Raw genomic sequence first — 19,492 nt, forward strand, 5'->3', positions numbered from 1 at the left:
CAAGCTGTGTCACTCTCTATAGCTTTCTCCTCCCCTCCTCTTCTCTCTCCTACTTCTCTTTCTCCTCCTCCCCTCTTTCTTTCAGGCTCCCTTCTGATGGACCACGGGCCCCTGGGACCATCCACCATTTCCGGGCTCCTGCTGCCTTGAAATACTGACTGATCTGGATCGTCACACCCCGGGCTCTCCTGGATCATTGCTCTCCTCTGCTTCACTATCTCCTCATATCTTTATTTCTGTAAATCTTGATGCCTCTCTCTGTCTATTACTAATTATCTTGTGTGGCCTGCCCTCTTCCAGGTCAACATGGTGGACAGGAGGTCGTCTGGCTCGGGCTCCACTTGGTGATGCCCCGTCCTGCTCGGTCGTCTCCTGGTTCCACTAACATTGCATAACTTGTATCAGATCTTCTGTCGATGTACCTGTAAACTGTGAATTGTTGCTCTTTTCTGTACACGCAACATCTATTGCATGTCTGTCCGTCCTGGAAGAGGGATCCCTCCTCTGTGGCTCTTCCTGAGGTTTCTTCCATTGTTTTTTTTTTACCCTGTTAAAAGGTTTTTTTTCCATCAACATGTGAAGTTTTTCCTCACTCGAATCGAGGGTCTAAGGACAGAGGATGTTGTTCACTGTACAGATTGTAAAGCCCACTGAGGCAATGTGATTGTGTTTTTGGGCTATATAAATAAAATTGATTTGATTTGATTTGATTTACTGTAGAGTATAAGAAATAGCCACTATTTATACTCAGTCTCTTCTGTCTTGACGATGGGGCCACATGGCCTCATCCACATCACATTCATTATCCTCTCTTGCAATGAACCAAGGTAAAAATCTTCTTGCATGCCATCCAACCTTGACATTCCTCTGCACCTATTTCTCACTTGCATCTGCCTTAGACCTCTTCAATCCACGTTGGCAAAGAACAACACAGCCGCTGCACTTTTTAAGGCCTGCAGACTGATTGCTCATTGAAGATTTGTGTTTAGGAGTGTCAAACAGGTGCTTTAGTGATTTCATACTGATGTAGGTAGTTTCTAATAGTTAGGAACAGATGGTTTCTGTTTGGTTACCATAGCTAAAACAATGGAGTTTGGACTGCTTGAATGACATCTGTGTTAACTGTTCAGCAAAAGGGTGGGGAAAAAGTGTCAATTCAATGAGAAAGGGTTAACACATTTGCAAGAGGTGTCTTGGGCTCTGCTGAGACAGTGATGAGGAAAACCGAGTGGATCCCAGTTTGTTTAAGCAGGTCAAAGTAATCAATAAAAACTGTAAAAGGATTGGGTCAGGATTTGATACGTTGGATTTGCAGGTAGATTTCTAATAAAAAATAAAATATGAATCAAATTAAAGTGTAAAAAGAAAAATAGATAGATAGATAGATAGATAGATAGATAGATAGATAAATAGACTGTGGTTATAAAAACTACAGCTGCTCTCCGTCGCACACTTGTTGACGCAGATGACGTCAGAGTTCGAGGACACGGGACAGGAAGAGGCGCAGACGGGAAAAAAAACAAGATGGCATCGGGCGCAGATCACGGGCTGAAGAGAATAGTTTGGAAAAGTAAGTCCGCTCCTGCTGCAGAGTGCTTGCTGTGAATTTGAAACGGGGTGACACTGTCACGGCATTTTCACAAGTTAGGGGGCTGTGAGCTGCGTGTTGTTGCGTGTTGTAAACGGTTTGTCTGTGACCACATCTCGGAATGACAGTGGACGTAAGGTTCATTGTGCTGTGTGTCGCAGCGGAAGTTTACAAAGTAAGATTGCTGGAAGTGTTGATAGATTGATAACGGCAGACTACATTTGGGTTGACACTCGGCGCTATTGGTTGACACGACTTTACCGTCGTGGATTATTTTAGACCCTTGTGGAGAGACAGTCGGAGTGAGGTCACTCTGTATCGCCGGGAGCCCCACCTCATATTTACTAGCTAACATTAGCACAACAGACGAACGACGAACACAAACCTCGAGTTTTCAAAGATGCCCTGCATCGAAGTCTGTTTTCACCTCTGACTAATGCTTCCTGTTGTTCCCTGCCCTTCTCCCTTGGTTGGGGTGAGGTTATGGTTAAGACGCCGCGGTCTGGACAACCAGTCACCTCTCTAGGGATAAGAGTTTAAATAGTTTAGGTTAAAATAAGTAAAGTCACACTCAAATGAAAGATATAGTCAGTTGTTTTAAGGTTGAGGTGCTGATTCAACTTGTAGAGATCTCAAAAACGACCATGAAGTGGAATTAACATCTTTTCCAGACAGGTTTATTATGAACATGACAGCCTTCGTGAAGCAAATGTGAAAATGAATGTTAGCTAGTTGTATTGCATCAGTTTCAATTGAGGAAGAGACTTCAACTGCCTTGATTTCTACACTCTTATTTCATAGAAGCAGAATGATGTGCTTTGTCAAACCACACACATACATACCTCTTACTATAGTCTTCATGCCGTGCAAGTCTGACTGAGTACTTCATCCTAGGGGTTTCCCACATGGCCTTTTCAGAATCGATATCAATTATTAGAAATCAAGGAGACCGAAAACCGTTATATGGAACTGATATACATTTGCCGTAAAAATAAAAATCTGTGTCAAAACCAGTGATTGAATAAAGTATAATTTAGTCAAGTACTGTTCTTCAAGTACAATTTTCAGGCACCCTACCTCACCTCGAGTATTTCCATTGTCTGCTTCTTTATTCTTCCTCCCCTCTGCATTTATTTTGACACACTTAATCGCCAGTTATTTTGCAGATTCGGATTATTCTGTGTTTATAGGCTATTAATTGTGACACGTTACTAATCAGATATTGTTGTGGGTGGGATATTTGTTTGAGAGGATGATGCCTCAGAGCCAAAAATATGTTTATTTTATCAGCAGTCTGACTGAAAAATCACTGTTATAGCTAATCCGCAAATTATTAATACTGGCCTGACGATTGTCCAGGGTAAGAAAATTAAAAGAAAATAGTATTAAAAATGTGCAGATGTTACAACTAATATGAGAAAGGACAACAAATAATTCTATATAGCGCTAATCACGCGTGACTAGTATAACATGATTTAGAAATGATCGCCCCATGTCTGTGTTTCATGTGGCCCATTCACACACGATAAGCGAAGTCTGTATTTCAATCATATCTCCTGGATATGATGTCAAGGCTCAGTGTGACTTCAACTTTCAGAATTGGTATTTGTTCTTCAGCAGCCTGATTATTATTGTTGTTGTTGTTGTTGTTGTTATTTATAGTTAATTAGCCCACTTTCTGCTTTGTGGCTGTAATTGAATACGACGACATTTTGTTGCTCCTAACCTTCTCTGTCACCCATATTTTCAGATCTTACAGCACAGCTGTTGACTGCTGTTCAGTATTTTATGAGCCACAATCAAATTTCTTACTTGTTCAGTTGTCTGACAACAGAAAACATTGAACACTGTTATAAATGTACTAATTAAGGGATTAAGATCCCAGACGTTCTCCACAATCATTACGAATTGCAGCAGGAGGTCCCTAGGTAATATCTCTTCCAAGTCTGTGATGCGCCAGCCTAAAAATTAATTTTAACTTGATCAGTGACTTGTTTATTGGATTGTTTTAGTTGAAATCAGTTGGTTTTTGGTCCAGCTCAGGTGTTGAAGCACAAGAATCCAACTAAAGCTCAAATAGTGTAGTCAAGAGCAGTCTTCGGGTTTCAGTTAGTGTACATGCCTCATGAGCCATGTTCTCTGTCTCTTACAGGAATTAAAGACACAATTATTGCAGACTGCAGAAAATCGGAAGTATGGAAGGTAGGACAACCCTCTATTTGTCAATACTGAGTCTTCATACTGCAATTGCACGAACGGACGACCACCAAATTGCAGATCCAGCATTAATGTGATTGATAACATTTATGCGCTGTGACTCAAACTAGATTTGCTATTTCTCATTTCGCCAATGTAACTACTGCAAAATCTAGCAACATTTGACAGTGTGACACATAGTGATTGACCACTACCGGCTTCATTCTTCTTTACAGATAATGATTCTGGACTCATTTACCACCAAGCTCCTCTCATCATGCTGCAAAATGTCGGATCTGATGTCAGAGAAAATAACAAGTAGGCTTTGTTTTCAATCATACATAATATAGTTAAGAGACCTAACCAACTGAGGTGTGTCTGTCTATGTCTGTAACTACGCTGGTTAAATAAACCTTTTATTTCTTCAGTTGTGGAGGACCTGTTCAAAAGCAGGGAGCCTGTCCCAGAGATGAAGGCCATATACTTCATGTCACCAACCGCTAAGGTTTGCATTATATTGCATTTTGATCCAAGATATATTTTTTCCTAAATTAGTTCCCATTCTTGTGAATTGATAGATTATATATTAGATAATGCATTTTTATTTTTTAGTGCGTGGATGCCTTCATTGCTGACTTCAAGTCCAAACCCAAATATAAAGCAGCATATGTTTATTTCACTGACTGTAAGTAACTTATGAATCACTGAATCGCTTATTCTACTACAATTGACCCAACTTTTGTCAGACTTTTGGTTTAACTGACAACATCCAAACTGAAAGCCGTTTGCTTCCACAGACTGTCCGGACGACCTGTTCAACAATATGAAGCTGCACTGCGCAAAGTACATACGAGTCTGTAAGGAGATAAACATGTGCTTCATGCCACAAGAGGCACAAGTGAGTGGTTGCCTTAAGGTTCTTTTGTAATGCTCCATTTCCTCTTTTTTTATCCAGACTGTCAACTTCTAGGAGAGCTTCACTTGTTTTAGTGTGTTCACTGTCATGTTGCTGCTGGGAAGAATGGGTGTTGGCTGCTTTAAGCTGTCATGATTGTACAAGCTTTGTGTTATCCTTGTGGCTGGGGAACTGTAAATGGATTTATTCCCTGCATTTCGAAAAATAGAAAGGTCTTGTTCTGTGTTGTGATTTTTACAAAACAAAACAAGTCAGATGTTGTTTTTTTATATATCCAGGAAGTTAGTTTTGAAGTCAGACAAATCACCAGGGATAGTCCTTATTAATGATTGAAATGAATGCAGATATAAATGAGTTAATCAAGATAATTAATGTGAGTCAAATAGAAATACCAAAAATGTGTAGTCTTGAGCTTTGACTTGATATACAAACCATTTAAAAACATTTTTTGTGGTGGTAGTAATCATATGTAGTATTTATTATCCAATTACATGCAAATTGTCCACTTAAACCGTAGTTTTATTATTTTTACAGTGACGTGTTAAATCTTTTTCAGGTGTTCACATGTGATAATCCGGGGGCTTTCCAAAGTATCTACAGTCCCAACAGTCAGGACAAAAAGAAGACACTGGAGACTCTCGCAGACCAGCTCGTCACACTCTGTGCCACATTGGACGAGTACCCAGGGGTCAGATACAAGAAGTAAGCCACCGCAGATTTAGTTTCGGAGCTTACAAACACACCTCAGCCCCCAAGCAGAGTGAGACCTTTTACAAGAAAAGCCTAAACTGTGACTTTAGAATATGTTACCTAACTATGGCAGAAAACAACCGAGAGAAGTGTGAGACTTTTCTTTTCTTACATGATATGTGATTTTAGTCTGCCCACTGTATGAATACAACATAAATATTCAAAAGCAACAGTCAGAACATATGAAACCAAACAAAGACAAATGTACAGTTAGTTCAAAAAAACTGCTGTATTTCAAACTTTTGTCAAAAACACTCAACTGGGGTGAATTAAAGAAATTTCTTTTTTACAAATGGCCAAAAAACCAGAACATGTGCGATATCATTGTGCCTGTGATAACTCACGGAGAGAAAATTATATCACAACTAGAGACAGCAACATGGAGAACGCCAAGGCCCTTGCAGAGCTGGTAGACGACAAGCTGGCCAGACACTATGAGCTGGACGACAGCGGCAAAAAAAAGGTGAGACCTAACTGTGTGTTGTAAGGATAAACAAGGTCTGAGCCCAGGGAATAAATGAGAACCTGACAGAACAGTATCATCAACACAAGACATTCACCAAAAGAGAAAACATTTTTCCTTTGTCTTAGACAGATTAAATTAATGTTCCCTTTATTTTCCCTTTATGGCTTTTCCCTGTAAGTTTTTCCACCGGTGTATTCTTTTTACAATTATCTTTTACACTTGTAAAATATATGCATACATTTTGTTTTAATGTTATTTCTAGTGCATTTAATGCCATTTTTTTTTTATGTTTTAATTTATTTTGGATTTAGACAGTTTCAGCCCTTCATGACTGTACACAGTAACCGCTGTTTGTATAATAAAACGAGGTGTTATATTTATTGTTTTTTGTGTATTCCCTCCTGTCACAAGGGAAAGACCCAGGCCCAGCTGCTGATAGTGGAAAGAGGTTTAGACCCCGTCAGCCCCATCCTGCACGAGCTAACCTACCAGGCCATGGCTTACGACCTCGTTGACATCGAGAACGACACCTACAAGTAAAACAAGCAGTCCCTACTCTATCTATTAAAACACCCATAATATGCTTACGGCATCATATAGTAATTTTTAAATGTATAAAATTCTCACATAGCGGAAGCTAATAATGTGGTTATATTTGTGGCCAGGTACAAGTCTAAAGATGGCTCTGAGAAACAGGCCCTGCTGAATGAAGAGGACATGCTCTGGGTTAAGCTCAGGCACAAACACATTGCTGAGGTCTCAGAGTAAGTTTGCAAGTTCTGAAGGATGGAGGTGTCCTGTTCCATCTTCCGTAACCCGACCATAACCCATTTTTTTTTACTAACAATAGGCAAATCCCCAAGATGGTAAAGGAAATATCTGCCAACAAGAAGCAGCCAGATGGGAAGGTACAGCACTGAGTTTTTTTCTTTTGTGCTTCACTGACGATCTGTGCACTTCATACTGAAAATGCATATCTTTCATTTTTTTCCAGATCACAATCAGCAATTTGGCCCAAATGATGAAGAAGATGCCGGCATTCCGTAAACAGCTGACTGAGGTATTTAGTACCAGTTTAACTATTTGTACTGTTGCTGAAGTTTGGTGCTGTTCTGAGCATTATTTGTGGCTTTTTGGTGGCGGTTTATAGTTGGATCCATTTACTGCAGTGTATTGTTGTCGTGCAGTCGTTTCTGAGGATGCTAAAGCTACGTGAGCTAGCGCTCTGCAACCTTTATCTCTTGAGGGGGGGTCTTACTCGGTGTCACGGTGTGTTAGAACATGGATTAAACTTAGACCGGAATATCGCTTTAATTTTGTTGGAGCGGTGTCACTAAGCCCTGGCAACTGTTTTCCCTTACCTTTTTAAAGTTATCTATTCAACTTCAGGTTGAGAATTTTAAGAGGCACTCATGATATTTGCTTCCTACCAGTAATTATAGCGCTATGTGATCATGACTTTGTGGTAGGGTGTGGTGCCTCCAAAGCCTGGTGTCAAGTAGCGTTGACTTGATCATGTTTTTAGCAACATATACTCAGAGCATAGGTTACATTGTTCTGCTAATATTAACTCTTCTCTCTGCCTAAATTCTAGAAAACTATTCATCTGCAGTTGGCCGAGGACTGCATGAAACATTACTCAAACAACGTGGAGAAACTCTGCAAGGCTGAACAGGTCAGTCTGAGCTCTGTCATCTGTTTTGATGGAACAGTTGGCAAACACGTTTACCACCTCCCTGAACAAGTCAGTGAGTGGATGATGGTTCAGTGAGTAGAGATAAGATTTGCTGGGAGCAATCCTCTTGACTTCAAGCATCTGTCCTGATTTTCTATGAGTTCTCTTCTGTAGCCAAGTCAGTTTCCAGATGTGGAGCCTTATGTATGAATGTTACAAAAACGCAAAAAATTGCAACATCTGCAGCCTAAATGGTAAATTTAAAAGAATGATTTATCTCCATTTAGGACCTTGCAGTGGGGTCAGATGTGGAAGGGGTGAAGGTTAAGGATCCCATGAGGACACTGCTGCCTGTGCTGCTCCACCCGTACAGCACCCACGACAAGATCAGAGCTGTGCTGCTGTACATCTTCAGCCTCAGCGGTACACCAATCTCCTCCTGCAGCACACTGGTCTCCTTTCACTGTCTGTTCATTGGCATTATGTAAAGCAGCATCTTGATTTGTGGCCATATATACACTGTTGTTGTTATTAGTTGATTAGCATACACACAAATATTCAGACAGCACATTTTTGATATGGATATCATTTTTCTAGTTAATAGTTCTATATACAGGGTTCGTACGGGTGCTTGAAATCCTTGAAAGTGCTTGAATTTCAATGTGTTTTCAAGGTCTGAAAAGCGCTTGGATTTTAGTTTAAGTACTTGAAAGTGCTTGACATTATAACTCTGTGTCTTTCACAAAATTGGGATCAGACTGGATAATTAATTTCTGAAGTTTTTGCTTTTATAAAATATGATTTTAGCTGTTTACAACATAATACAATGTACATAATTGTGATAAAAAGTGAAGAAAAAAATCATAAGTATATATATTCCTTTAGATACGTATTTTACCCCAGCAATAAGGTGCTGGAAAATCTTAAAAATGACCCTTAAAAGTGCTTGAAAAGTGCTTGAATTTGACCTTGAAAAATGTGTACGAACCCTGTATATAATTTCTAGTACCTAATTACCTAAATAACCTAAAACCTTCCTCGTGACTAATTATTTGGCTTACAGGATGGAGGCCGAAAAGACTATCATCAGATTATAAAGCTGGTTGGTTTGTTTATTTGTTTGGTATTTGTAAACAGGAACAACGGACGAGAACTTGAGCAAACTCATCCAGCACGTTAAGATAGAAGACCAACGAGAATTTATCCTGAACTGGAAAGAGCTTGGGGTCCCGATCATCACATCGGTATGTAGAGATGAGGAAAAGGTTGATTGGATTGATTGATTGTAGCCAGGTAGTTTTGGCTGGAAGCTGGAATTTTCACTGCTTAGATTCAGTGTTTTTTTTTGTTCTGTGTGTCATAGTGGTTTTCTCTTATTTACCTTTTCTAGCCTAGTTTCTTCTCACGCAAACCAACCAGACGGGATCGTTCCCAGGAGCAGACGTACAATCTGTCCAGATGGACTCCTGTCATAAAAGATGTGATGGAGGTCAGTGAGAAGATTTCACCCTGTTATGTATCCACCTTCAAATTATTTATTTGTTTGCGCACCAATAACATTGAAGCACTCGTTGGAAATTACATTTTTGTTTATAGGCTCCCATCAACAATGCACGGACAGTATGTATTTAAAAGAAATCCACAAGTTATATTGAATGACTAGAATCTGAGGCCAAGACATGAAATGGTGCATAAGTTAAAATAGAGAAATTGAATATACTTAAATAAAATAATGTAATATAAAACAGACACTAGTAGACTGGTTTACAGTGGTGATGCTAAAATGTGATATGTGCGGGTATGAAGAGAGGAAGAAAAAAAATGTTTAAAAATTGACACTTTGAAAACTCTAGCTGTCTTTTTTATTTTTCTCCATTTTTGCTGAAAAGTAATTTCAGCAACTATGCCAGCCATAATGAGTTATATAGCATGACTCCAGAGGATTCAAAGTGGCTTTAGATGGGTTAGAAAAAGAAAAGCTAGCCATAGCGTGAGAACATAACGTACACATGTCGACGTGTAGCTTGATTTAGGTCACTGTGCGGCAGCGGTCCCCCTCTGAATAGCAGTCCTGAGAAAAATTATGAACAGAACTGTAAAAAAACCACAAAAGGAGGTGATCAGATCCAGGTCATGTGATAGACAGTGTATCATATATGTTTGTGTTGTTTGTACCATTTCGTCCTTTTGTATAAGACATCATCTTGGCATCTATAAGGCACAATAATGCACCAGTTATGTGTTGATCCCTGGGGATGAGCCTTCGTGTCAGCACTATCCTTCTGTACTGATCGTCAAATACTGTTTTGTATGTAAAATGTGTTAAGGGGTTATTGCGGTCAGGTGAGATTGTGTTTTGTGTTAAAACAGAGGTAGGATGTCAACGTCACCTGTTGCCTTGCATAAAGAAACACTGTGCATGCAGACTCTCTCATCTACCTTTTCACAGTGTCTTGATAATAAATTGGTGGCTGTTTGTTTTCAGTCTGGTGAGTTGAGTTGCCATTTATAAAACATGGAAGAAATCATATCAGTTCAGAGGCTGTTTCATTTAAAACTCCCTTAAAGCTGTGTAGTCAGCTTCTGAGAAATGGCTGGAGAAGTAGCAGGCAGAGTTCCATCACGATCCTTTTGGCAGTAAATATGTTCTGGTTTTTTTCCTGAAATATGACCTAATCACTGGTTCTGACTTTTGTCATTCCATTGAAGTGAAATTCACCATTTTGGTATCAAATGAGGCCTTCAGCGGGAACCTGGCTTCAGGTCAAGTTATATATAAAAGATTTGACTGACCTGTAACATAGTAAGCTCTTTTGTGTCTTGGCCTCTCCTTCACTTCCTCACCCTGTCAAGATTTGAAAAGCTGTTTCTGAGAAGTCTTCACCACCCGAGCACCTGTTTTCCTGTAAACAGCGGTGAACAGTTGGCTCTTGTAGCAGGAAACAGACTCCCATTTCATGTGTTGCAACATCAAATCTGGCTGAAATCAGTTAAAACCAATCCGCTCCGTTTGCAAATCTGTGTATTTTTAGTGCCAAAAAAAGATGAGCTGTAGAGCTGTTCTAGATTTATGTTTGTATGAATATAAGTAGAATAGTCTACATTAAGTACAAGCAAAAGTCAATGCTAAAATCAGTGATATTGGATTGCCACAGAGATTTGGTCATTATGGGGCTCTGTTTAACTTGTGTTGCTTTTAGGATGCTGTGGAGAACAAACTGGACACCAAAGAATGGCCACACCAGTCTGAGTGTCCTGCTGCCTGGAACGGCTCCGGGGCTGTCAGGTAACAGCAGGCTTTTCTGAGTGATAATACAAAAACATGGTTTGTAGTTTATGAAAATAATTATGATTTCTACCACTGATGATCTGATCAGGCCTTTAGATCCCAATGATTAAAAACAGAAATGTCAAAAACACATGCATGAGACCCTGAAAGGCAACCCTTTTGCCTTTTTTCCTAGTGTCCTAAACTGTTATAAGTTAAAACACTACCAAAAATCTCAATATTGTTCTTATAAACTTTTAAAAGTAATAGGCAGCTGTCTTTTTATGCATTAATGCAAGACAAAAAATCCTTGAGGGATGTTTTCCACACATGTTCATATTTGATTTACATACAAAGAGTATGAGTGTGATGAGACAGCGCCCTCCAGTGATCATTTTTGGTCCTACTTTAGACACAGGATTCTTAGTGTGGTGTTCCTGTAAGGATCTGAATTGTCACTGTGACAAAATTTACTCATGTGAATAACCCCGGGTTTTAGGCGTATCTATCGCTCACCCTTTCCCTGTCTTTCGTGCCAGGAGGATGATTTTGCTGTTTCTTTCCAAAATCTGGACATGAAACTGTTTCTATGAAATCTTTTAAAAACTGCTGTTGACCATCATCTGCCCCACAGTGCCCGGCAGAAGCACAAAGCCAGTTCACTGGATGATCGGCGGACCGGGTCACGCCTCATCATCTTTGTTCTCGGAGGAATCTGCTTCTCTGAGATGCGCTCTGCCTACGAGGTCACCCAGGCGGTAAAATCCTGCGAGGTCATCATAGGTAAGATTACACAGATAAGTGATTAAATCTCGTCTTTCCCTTCGCATATCAAGAAATTGCCTCTTAGAGCAAATTAACTTTACTTAAGATTTGCTAAGGCGTGTTTTCACCGACAATGCAAGGAACATTCTCGAGTTCTTATTTAAATGAGCAGAAGGTGGATTTGAAGCAGTATCGTAAAATTCCTGTGAATTTGACTTTGGCCAGAAAATACCCACCGAACTGTAAATGTAAAATGACTTAACGGTATTATTTTCAGTTACAACTGTTTTACTGGAACCAGTCAGAACTGCAAGTTTGATTTCATGCTCTAAATTGGGGCCTAATGGTTCTTCTGCTTTCCAGGGTCCTCTCACATTTTGACCCCCACCAGTCTTCTGGATGACATCAAGGCACTGAGCAAACGCCCCGTCGAGACTTTCACAATAGAGGAAAGGAGCAATGCCTGAGAGGTGTGACCCTCAAACTAACAGCTGCCCAAACCTCCACTGCCTCTCTGCATCTCGTATCAATGAGCACAATGCACTCAACTCTACTTCCTGATTGGAAGGCTGAAGGGAATTTACCTTACGCTTATTATGTTTTAATACTCTTTTCAAACCTGCTGCACATTTACAGTGGGCAAACTCTCTTTTAACTTGGTCACTTCAGGAAGCTGATTTTCTGACTGAAAATATACTAAGATTATGGCCTGCTTCAGGCATTTATAATTTGACAATTCTCATTTGATAATATAGATTGTATTAAAAGTGTATAGACCTTATCCTGCAATGAGTATTTTAAGTCAAAATTGTCTAATCTGCCTTTGTGTTTGCCTTTGCCCATAAAAGAAATATTGTTTTTTTTTTTTTTTACATGTTGAAAGATCTCTGAGAAACTTTCAGAAACAGGATTGAGGAAAGTAATGCAAAGCTATGTATATATTGTATGTAAGCACTGAGTCCCTGCTTTGTCATTCTGATTTTTGGCAATATTGTTTATAAACACTTGCTGCAATTTTGAGTGTTTTTAATATAGAGTATTTACGTTTTTCTGGAATTGAACAACTGACTAATAAATGGATGAAGTGGTTCAAATTGTGTCTGAGTTGAAGGTATAGTTAATTGCTTTGCTAGATAGAGCCAAAAATAGCGATATATTGAAAATGCGGCAAACAAAACAGTGTAACAAAATGACTCATGTACCTTGATGAGTAGGGTGAGTTTAAACCCAGATTCTAGAGGTTTATCTTACATTGACCTCAGTAAACTACACATAAATATTTGTTACATTGTGTTGAATGAATAACTCGTCCGAGGAATGGTGGTAAAAGCACAAGCACTCTGAGCCATCCAAACAGAAATATTCATAACAAAAAAGTCCTTTTTATAAACAGATAACCACATTTTTAATGGAGACCAGACCCAGTGTCCGATGAACACGCTGTACTCATACATGCTTAACAGACAATAGGTGAACCGAAGCTGTTATGATTCTTCTGTCATGTTATAGATCAAATCTGCCCTACTTTTGCTGCAGGTGTTGTGCTTTGGTTACACGTTATTTGTACTGTTAACCACTCTACACAATGTAGAAATGTGCACATGTTTCCTGTGTGTCAGAGAGCACACGAGAGGGTGATGAATCTTTCAAGTTGCGGAAGCTTTCTATTGTACGTAAATGGAACAAACACTACACTATACAGAGGACTGGCTTTATAGAAAATGAATGGAGGGATTTTTCACTCTGATTTCAGGTGTAATTGAAGAGCAACTAAAGAGAGTTGGGAAATGACGCTTCATCTTCCTCACTTGGATGTGCAATGGGAGTCATTCCACGGGGTTTGTACTTTAAAATTGAGTTAAAGCGAACACCTTCAGTATTGCAGTTTTTTGATGCAAAACTGGTACTAGGATCCAGGGTTCTGACTTCCTGCCTAGTGTCACTGGGTCTTTGAAAGACCAAAAAACCTAATGGCTGCGGGCCCCATGCTTGGTAGCCCTGGGTTAGAAGAAACGCAGAAAAAAGTGTGGCCCCAAATGTTGGCGTGTTAAAGCAATTAAAGAGTATTTTAATGTGTGGGCAGGACCCTATCAGGATATCACTGATCTGTGATTCTTCAAAACACAAAACATGATACTGGTTGACGGTATCATGTTTGTGAGAAGGAGAGCATATCAGAGCTCATTAGATGTGATTAAACCAGAGAACCGGGTGGCTCTTTTACAGTGAGCTTTAAATCAGAATCACATTAAATTCCACACGGTGTACACTTTTGTAATGAAACAATTATTTGAATACAGCTTTTACTCTGAATCCAGAATTGATTTAGCATAATGTGAACCGAAGGTTGTGTCTCTGGAATGTGTTGTTCATTTTAGTAAACCAGTGCTGTAGAGTCTAAAAACTATGAATGCTTTAGATTAGAGAAATGACAGTCCAGTTGTTTCATTGCCTGGCCGTGGCTTGTGTTATAGGTTCACACCACACACCCACTGATGATCTCAACTGTGCATTACAGTGGTGGAAACGGTCAACGTAACCAAACACTTTTAAGAGGCTGTGACGGTAGAATGGCTTTGAATACAACACGCTAAAGTGATCATTGCAGACTTTTCACGAAAACGATCATAAATTGTTGTTGACAGTAACAATTCCTTGTTGCACACTCAAACAATAATTATCTGAGACATATTGAAAGAAAAATAAGAAATATACAATTGAATTAGTTCTTCTCCAACTCTAAAAGTGCTCATTTGATAAATGTGATTGATGTCAGCTGTCGTCATCGTGCACCAGCTGACTCAGCCAGACTCCTGCGGTGTCAGTTACAGGCTGAAGTGTCAGATGGCACAGGAGCTCACTCACACATTCACAAGGTGGTCCTGCTTCACCGACCCTAAAGAGGGGAGTACTTACACCGAACAAGGATATCCTTGCTCTCTAACAATGACCTACTCTCATTGAATTTTTCACTTATATAATCATCCCACTCTGCCTCCAGCCTTTTAGAGAGGAGGTTGTTAGTTTCTCTCAGAGATCTCCAAATAGACACACATTGCATCTGGTTGTTTGATTGTCAAATTTGGCTGAAAGAACTGATGTCACACTTTTATTCAGATGGACACAATCTACAAATAATATGATCCTTATTAAACAGTAATCAAAGCCACAATTCGTATCAAATTAGGCAAAAAATTGAAATTAGAATAGAATATTTAAAAAACAGTTTTACCCCAACTAACTAATAGGTAACAGGCGGAATTTTATATCAAATAAGTCAAAAAGAATCAGCTCAACGGTTAAGAATTCATTAGTATAACAGTTTGTTAAGCGAGACTCTGGCCGTGGTCTCACATTGATCCAGACACATGCACACACACACACACACACACACACCCCGGTCCAAGGGCCACAATGACATGCCCCGTGTTGTGTTGTGAGCTCCAGTGGAGCGGACTGAGCTTTATCTATGGGTCATGTGAATGAAAAAGCCACAGTGAAGACTGACAGCAGCAGCTACCAGGTGAACTTGTGCTCTCTTCAGTTGATGTGCTAACCTGTATCCAGTTTTGAGCGGTAACGGAGTAACACAGTTGCCGAAGCTATTTCAGTGATATATTACTGCAGATATGCCACGTAACACGTTCCAATCTGCGTTACTGAAAGAAGTGAAGTTTTTCCTGTTGTTTTTTCAAGAATCCATCCAAACCAAAATCACCATGTTAATATAGGCTACTGTATGCTTAATATGTTCTTTTTTCAGTGTCTGCGTGTGTGAGATGAGACAAATGATGAAGCCGAATCCTCTGAGCGCACTTTACTTTACATTCTTGAATCACAGGTAGGTGTACTAAAGAAAAAGGCATAGAAAAAGACATTTTTGACTAGTCATTTCATTAAAGGCTGTATTATAGAAGGTAACGGTCTGTTGTGTTTCATATGACTGAGTCAACAATTAAAAATAGTTATTCCTATATCATTTTATATGAGACTGATCCCTTGTCTGCCTGCTAATCCCTGTGTCCAAGAATATTCCTTTATTCAAAAAGATTGTTTAGCTATTAAAGCTATCTAATTGTTCTATGAAGTTTATTTGGGCATTTTGGTGAACATAACTGAAAAAAGGAGTGTAACAAGTAATATATTAACCTACGCAGACAGTAACACTGTGACATAATGTATCACTATTAAAAAAAGAAAACTAGTAATATGTAATATATTGCACTTTGACACGGCCGTGTGCGTGAAATGACCAGCAGCAACCTCACCCACACAGACCAGACGGTTTAAAGTTAGAGATGGGACTCAACCACACAGAACCATCTTAACTTGAAACTGTCTGGTCTGTGTGGTTGAATCCCATCTTAACAGTTTAAAGTTAAGATGGGTATAGTTACAGCTCAGGACTAATAGGCTACAAGTTTGTAAGCAATAGATTGATATTGACTCCTGACTACAGCGATTAGGCTTGTGATAACATTGTTTAGACAGAGCTGTTTACAAGACTATATTGTGAGGACTGGACTAATCACCAAATCCAAAGCTCAGTGTTGTATTTGATTATTTTCTACATTTTATATTTTGCATAATCTCTCATTCTATGTTATTCATGAGATAGCCTCTTAAACTTTTACTCAGAGCATCAGATTGCCTTTTCTTCCAGTGGGGGTATCCCCCAGACCTCACTAGAGGGTCTGAGGTCCACCCTTCATAGTCGAAATCCTGTTGGAGACACTGGGTTCTGTTAAATAGTTTTACTAAATTGCAGGAGATAGTTCTCTAGTTGTTTTGCCAGTTTGGAGAAGATGGAAATAGATTTTTGATTTTTTATATTAAATTTTCGTAGTTTTGACAGTGGAAACACTACCACTTTTGTCAACAGGGATCCTGTGTGTTAGCACAATTAACAGCAAAGCAAGCCATATTACGTGTCTGCTATTTGTATCAGATTTCAACAACAAGCATAAGCGCCTCAGGAACAGCCAAGAGGTGACAATCGGTAACTAGAATTAGCTGATCAAAAACTTCTTCTTTAGTGAACTCTGTGTACACAAACAATGTTCTCAATGCTCGTGTTCATGTGTAGAGACCCTGGTGATACTACGAGCAAAGTTTCATGTTGTGTCGAGCCTTCTTAGTGTTTTTAAAATAGCGATTTTGATGTTATCGCTAATTTGCCCCAAGCACTCTCATTGAAAATGAGTTTGACCCGAAAACAAAAATCTTAAAAGTGCCTCTTTCGTCGTAGTTATGCTTTTACACGAAGGTTTGACTCATATACATTCACGAAAAAGCCTAAGTTGCATTTTGGCGAGAGTTTCACTTTTAGCCAAGCGGACAACTCAAGCAGCCACATCCTTTGTACTACATATCTTTAAGCATTCCTATAATCCATTGGCTTAATTTTTTTCAGCCCTGGAGGTTGCTGCTTTAGAAACATGTCACTGTCCCGTCGCAGCCACAGTCACAGGATGAAAAGATCATCAGCTCCGAACGAGACATCCTGCCAAGTCCTGCCAAGTGCCAGGTGCTTGTTTGACGAGCCATTTCAGGTGAAGGTTGGTGGGCTGAGGGTGGGACAGATGGTCACCGTGAAAGCTGCCTCAACAGATGAGAGGGGAGTGGTGTTCAGCTCTTCAGCCACTTACAGGGCTGATGGTGATGGGGAGATCGACCTGGACAGAGACCCTTCACTCAGTGGGAGCTATGTGGGGGTTGAACCCATGGGTCTGCTGTGGTCATTGAGGACAGACACCTTGCACTGGTACTTTTTTAAGAATAAAGTGGTAGAGCCCATGGTGGTGAAGTTGTCAGTACACGAGGGAGAGGGGGAGGGAGATGGGAGGATGTTGGCAGAGGTAACCAATGAGAGGTTTCTGATTGGAGACGGGGTCAGCCGACTTCCCATCAAAGAGGGAAATGTTCAGGGAGTCCTGTTTACTCCTCCAGGTAGGTGGTATGCATCCGAAGTGCATCGTTTGTTATATCATGTCAACACCTAGCGTTTTGCATGATCACTGTTGACATGTGCCTTATGCTCCAGGAGAAGGTCCATTTCCTGCTGTGCTGGATCTGTGCACCTTCATGTCAGAGAAAAGAGCCTCTCTGCTAGCCAACAAAGGCTTTGTGGTTCTGGCTGTAGAGGTGTACATTAAAAAGATTGAGAACACTAAAGAGATTCATCTGGACCGCTTTGAAGAAGCAATGGATTTCTTACGACAACAACCTAAGGTGAGTTGTTTGAGGGACTTTTAAAAACAACAGCATAAAGATACAAACCTTTCACGAGCAAGGACAACACCATCAACAAGAGACACTTTAAGAGTTTTTTTACGATAATTTAAATGATGTGATCGTAGCTTCTGATGATGGAGATGGAGTTGCGGGTAGAACGGATCCCCAAAAACATGGAAAAAAATAAGACTAAATTTAGCAGATCTGAGATCCAAAGACTGAAGGGGTGTTCAGAGTAGTGGGTGGGAGAGATGCAAGGAGAGGACATGGTGTGAGTTGGGAGAACCAGAAATGGGTAACCACCTGTCCAGATTAAGAGTTGAAGAGGGGATCTTACTCTGCAAGTAGTTTGCGAGATTACCGAAAGGGTTCAGTGATGAATGAAAGTTAAAGAAGACGGGAGTGGGTTGACAGGTTACCATGGTATCCTCAGACAGGTCCAAAATTGCAGGGGTTGCAGAGGAAGTACAAGAGCAAGCCAGAATGGGGTGAGTTGTGGTCCTGTTCCTGAAAGATAGCCCCAATTATAACACATTTGGTGATAAGCAAGTACTTATTTTTCCTGATAGCTTAAAAACACTATCCAACAATTACTTTGCAGAAAAGCACATTAATACTTCAACATTTTGTTTCTCACAGGTGGACAGTAAAGGAGTGGGCATAATATCACGATCAAAGGGAGCAGACATAACTCTTTCACTTGCTGCCTTTGTGCCAGGTGTTCAGGCCGTTGTGTGGATCAATGGCTGCAGTGCCAATGTGGGCTTTCCTCTGTACTACAAGAAACGCCAAATCCTCTCACCCTTACTGTACGACTTTAGTAAGGTGATTCCCACTGAGTCGGGAGCAAGGATTGTCAAGTGTTGTGTTAAAAATCCCCTTGCGGAGGAGAACAAGGGCAGCCTGATCCCTATCCAACAAGCCAAGGCACATTTCCTCTTTGTGGTTTCAGAGGATGACCTCAACTGGGACAGTAAGGGTTATGTGGACGAGATGGTGCAGAGACTGAAGCACCATGGCAAGGACAATTTTGAGACTGTGTGTTACCCTGGAGCAGGGCACCTTCTGGAGCCACCGTACGGACCGTACTGCCCCTCGACTTTCCACGGGCTCGTGAGATATCCTGTCCTGTGGGGAGGGGAGCCCAGAGCCCACGCAGTGGCCGAGGTCCACATGTGGAAGAAGGTCCAGGAGTTCTTAAGAACTCACCTGAGCTGTGAGGAGACAAAGACTAAAGCCATGTTATAGATACAAATAGATTGACAGGAAAGATGAATACCAACAAAATCTTGACATTGTGTTTGTCACTTAACCTAATAAAATTGTACACAGCAAAATGTTTTGAAATTGAGTTGAAAATATGAAATGTTCACTAGAATAAATTATGTTGAAAGATGATCACAACCTGGTGCAGGATGACTATATGTAATAGAGAAAATGGTAAGATATTGTTGCTTCTTCTCGAGAATGTGATGCCTAAGCAGCATGTATAAGTGCATGTAGTGTAAATAAATTAAAACTGAAACTTTGTATAACCATTTACAAAAGTGTGCTGTTTTTCCTACACCTGACATGCTTCAAGCCCAGTGGCTACAACCGAATGTTTCCTCTGAAAATTCCTCAAAAAATGATTA

At 40.1% G+C, this 19,492-nt stretch overlaps 2 protein-coding genes across 2 annotated transcripts; both read left to right on the top strand.

Moving 5' to 3' along the window:
* Nucleotides 1–1,466: 1,466 nt before the first annotated feature.
* On the top strand, nucleotides 1,467–12,721 carry stxbp3 (syntaxin binding protein 3). Its single transcript, XM_030434618.1, has 19 exons — nucleotides 1,467–1,570; nucleotides 3,741–3,790; nucleotides 4,021–4,102; nucleotides 4,213–4,289; nucleotides 4,397–4,469; nucleotides 4,582–4,682; nucleotides 5,257–5,402; nucleotides 5,820–5,913; nucleotides 6,328–6,452; nucleotides 6,582–6,680; nucleotides 6,767–6,824; nucleotides 6,911–6,976; nucleotides 7,511–7,591; nucleotides 7,879–8,014; nucleotides 8,729–8,835; nucleotides 8,982–9,080; nucleotides 10,792–10,877; nucleotides 11,494–11,642; nucleotides 11,988–12,721. The coding sequence occupies exons 1-19, from the start codon at nucleotides 1,525–1,527 to the stop codon at nucleotides 12,089–12,091; spliced, it is 1,779 nt and encodes a 592-aa protein (XP_030290478.1). The 5' UTR covers nucleotides 1,467–1,524; the 3' UTR covers nucleotides 12,092–12,721.
* A 2,396-nt stretch (nucleotides 12,722–15,117) lies between these two features.
* LOC115592085 (acyl-coenzyme A thioesterase 1-like) lies at nucleotides 15,118–19,266 on the top strand. Its single transcript, XM_030434622.1, has 5 exons — nucleotides 15,118–15,147; nucleotides 15,388–15,465; nucleotides 17,038–17,573; nucleotides 17,668–17,855; nucleotides 18,498–19,266. Exons 2-5 carry the CDS (start codon nucleotides 15,404–15,406, stop codon nucleotides 19,104–19,106), a joined length of 1,395 nt encoding a protein of 464 aa, XP_030290482.1. The 5' UTR covers nucleotides 15,118–15,147; nucleotides 15,388–15,403; the 3' UTR covers nucleotides 19,107–19,266.
* The last annotated feature ends 226 nt before the right edge of the window (nucleotides 19,267–19,492 follow it).

Source organism: Sparus aurata, chromosome 11, assembly GCF_900880675.1.
Source record: "Sparus aurata chromosome 11, fSpaAur1.1, whole genome shotgun sequence".
NCBI lineage: Eukaryota > Metazoa > Chordata > Actinopteri > Spariformes > Sparidae > Sparus > Sparus aurata.

What these genes read in the sequence shown, in the direction of transcription:
- LOC115592085 (XM_030434622.1), top strand. Translation starts at nt 15,404, where the DNA reads ATGAGACAAATGATGAAGCCGAATCCTCTGAGCGCACTTTACTTTACA. An exon ending in TTTACATTCTTGAATCACAG is followed by an intron (nt 15,466 to 17,037) that starts GTAGGTGTACTA and finishes AATTTTTTTCAG; the next exon opens with CCCTGGAGGTTGCTGCTTTA. An exon ending in AGTCCTGTTTACTCCTCCAG is followed by an intron (nt 17,574 to 17,667) that starts GTAGGTGGTATG and finishes CTTATGCTCCAG; the next exon opens with GAGAAGGTCCATTTCCTGCT.
- stxbp3 (XM_030434618.1), top strand. Translation starts at nt 1,525, where the DNA reads ATGGCATCGGGCGCAGATCACGGGCTGAAGAGAATAGTTTGGAAAA. An exon ending in TCCGTAAACAGCTGACTGAG is followed by an intron (nt 6,977 to 7,510) that starts GTATTTAGTACC and finishes CCTAAATTCTAG; the next exon opens with AAAACTATTCATCTGCAGTT. An exon ending in AACTCTGCAAGGCTGAACAG is followed by an intron (nt 7,592 to 7,878) that starts GTCAGTCTGAGC and finishes ATCTCCATTTAG; the next exon opens with GACCTTGCAGTGGGGTCAGA.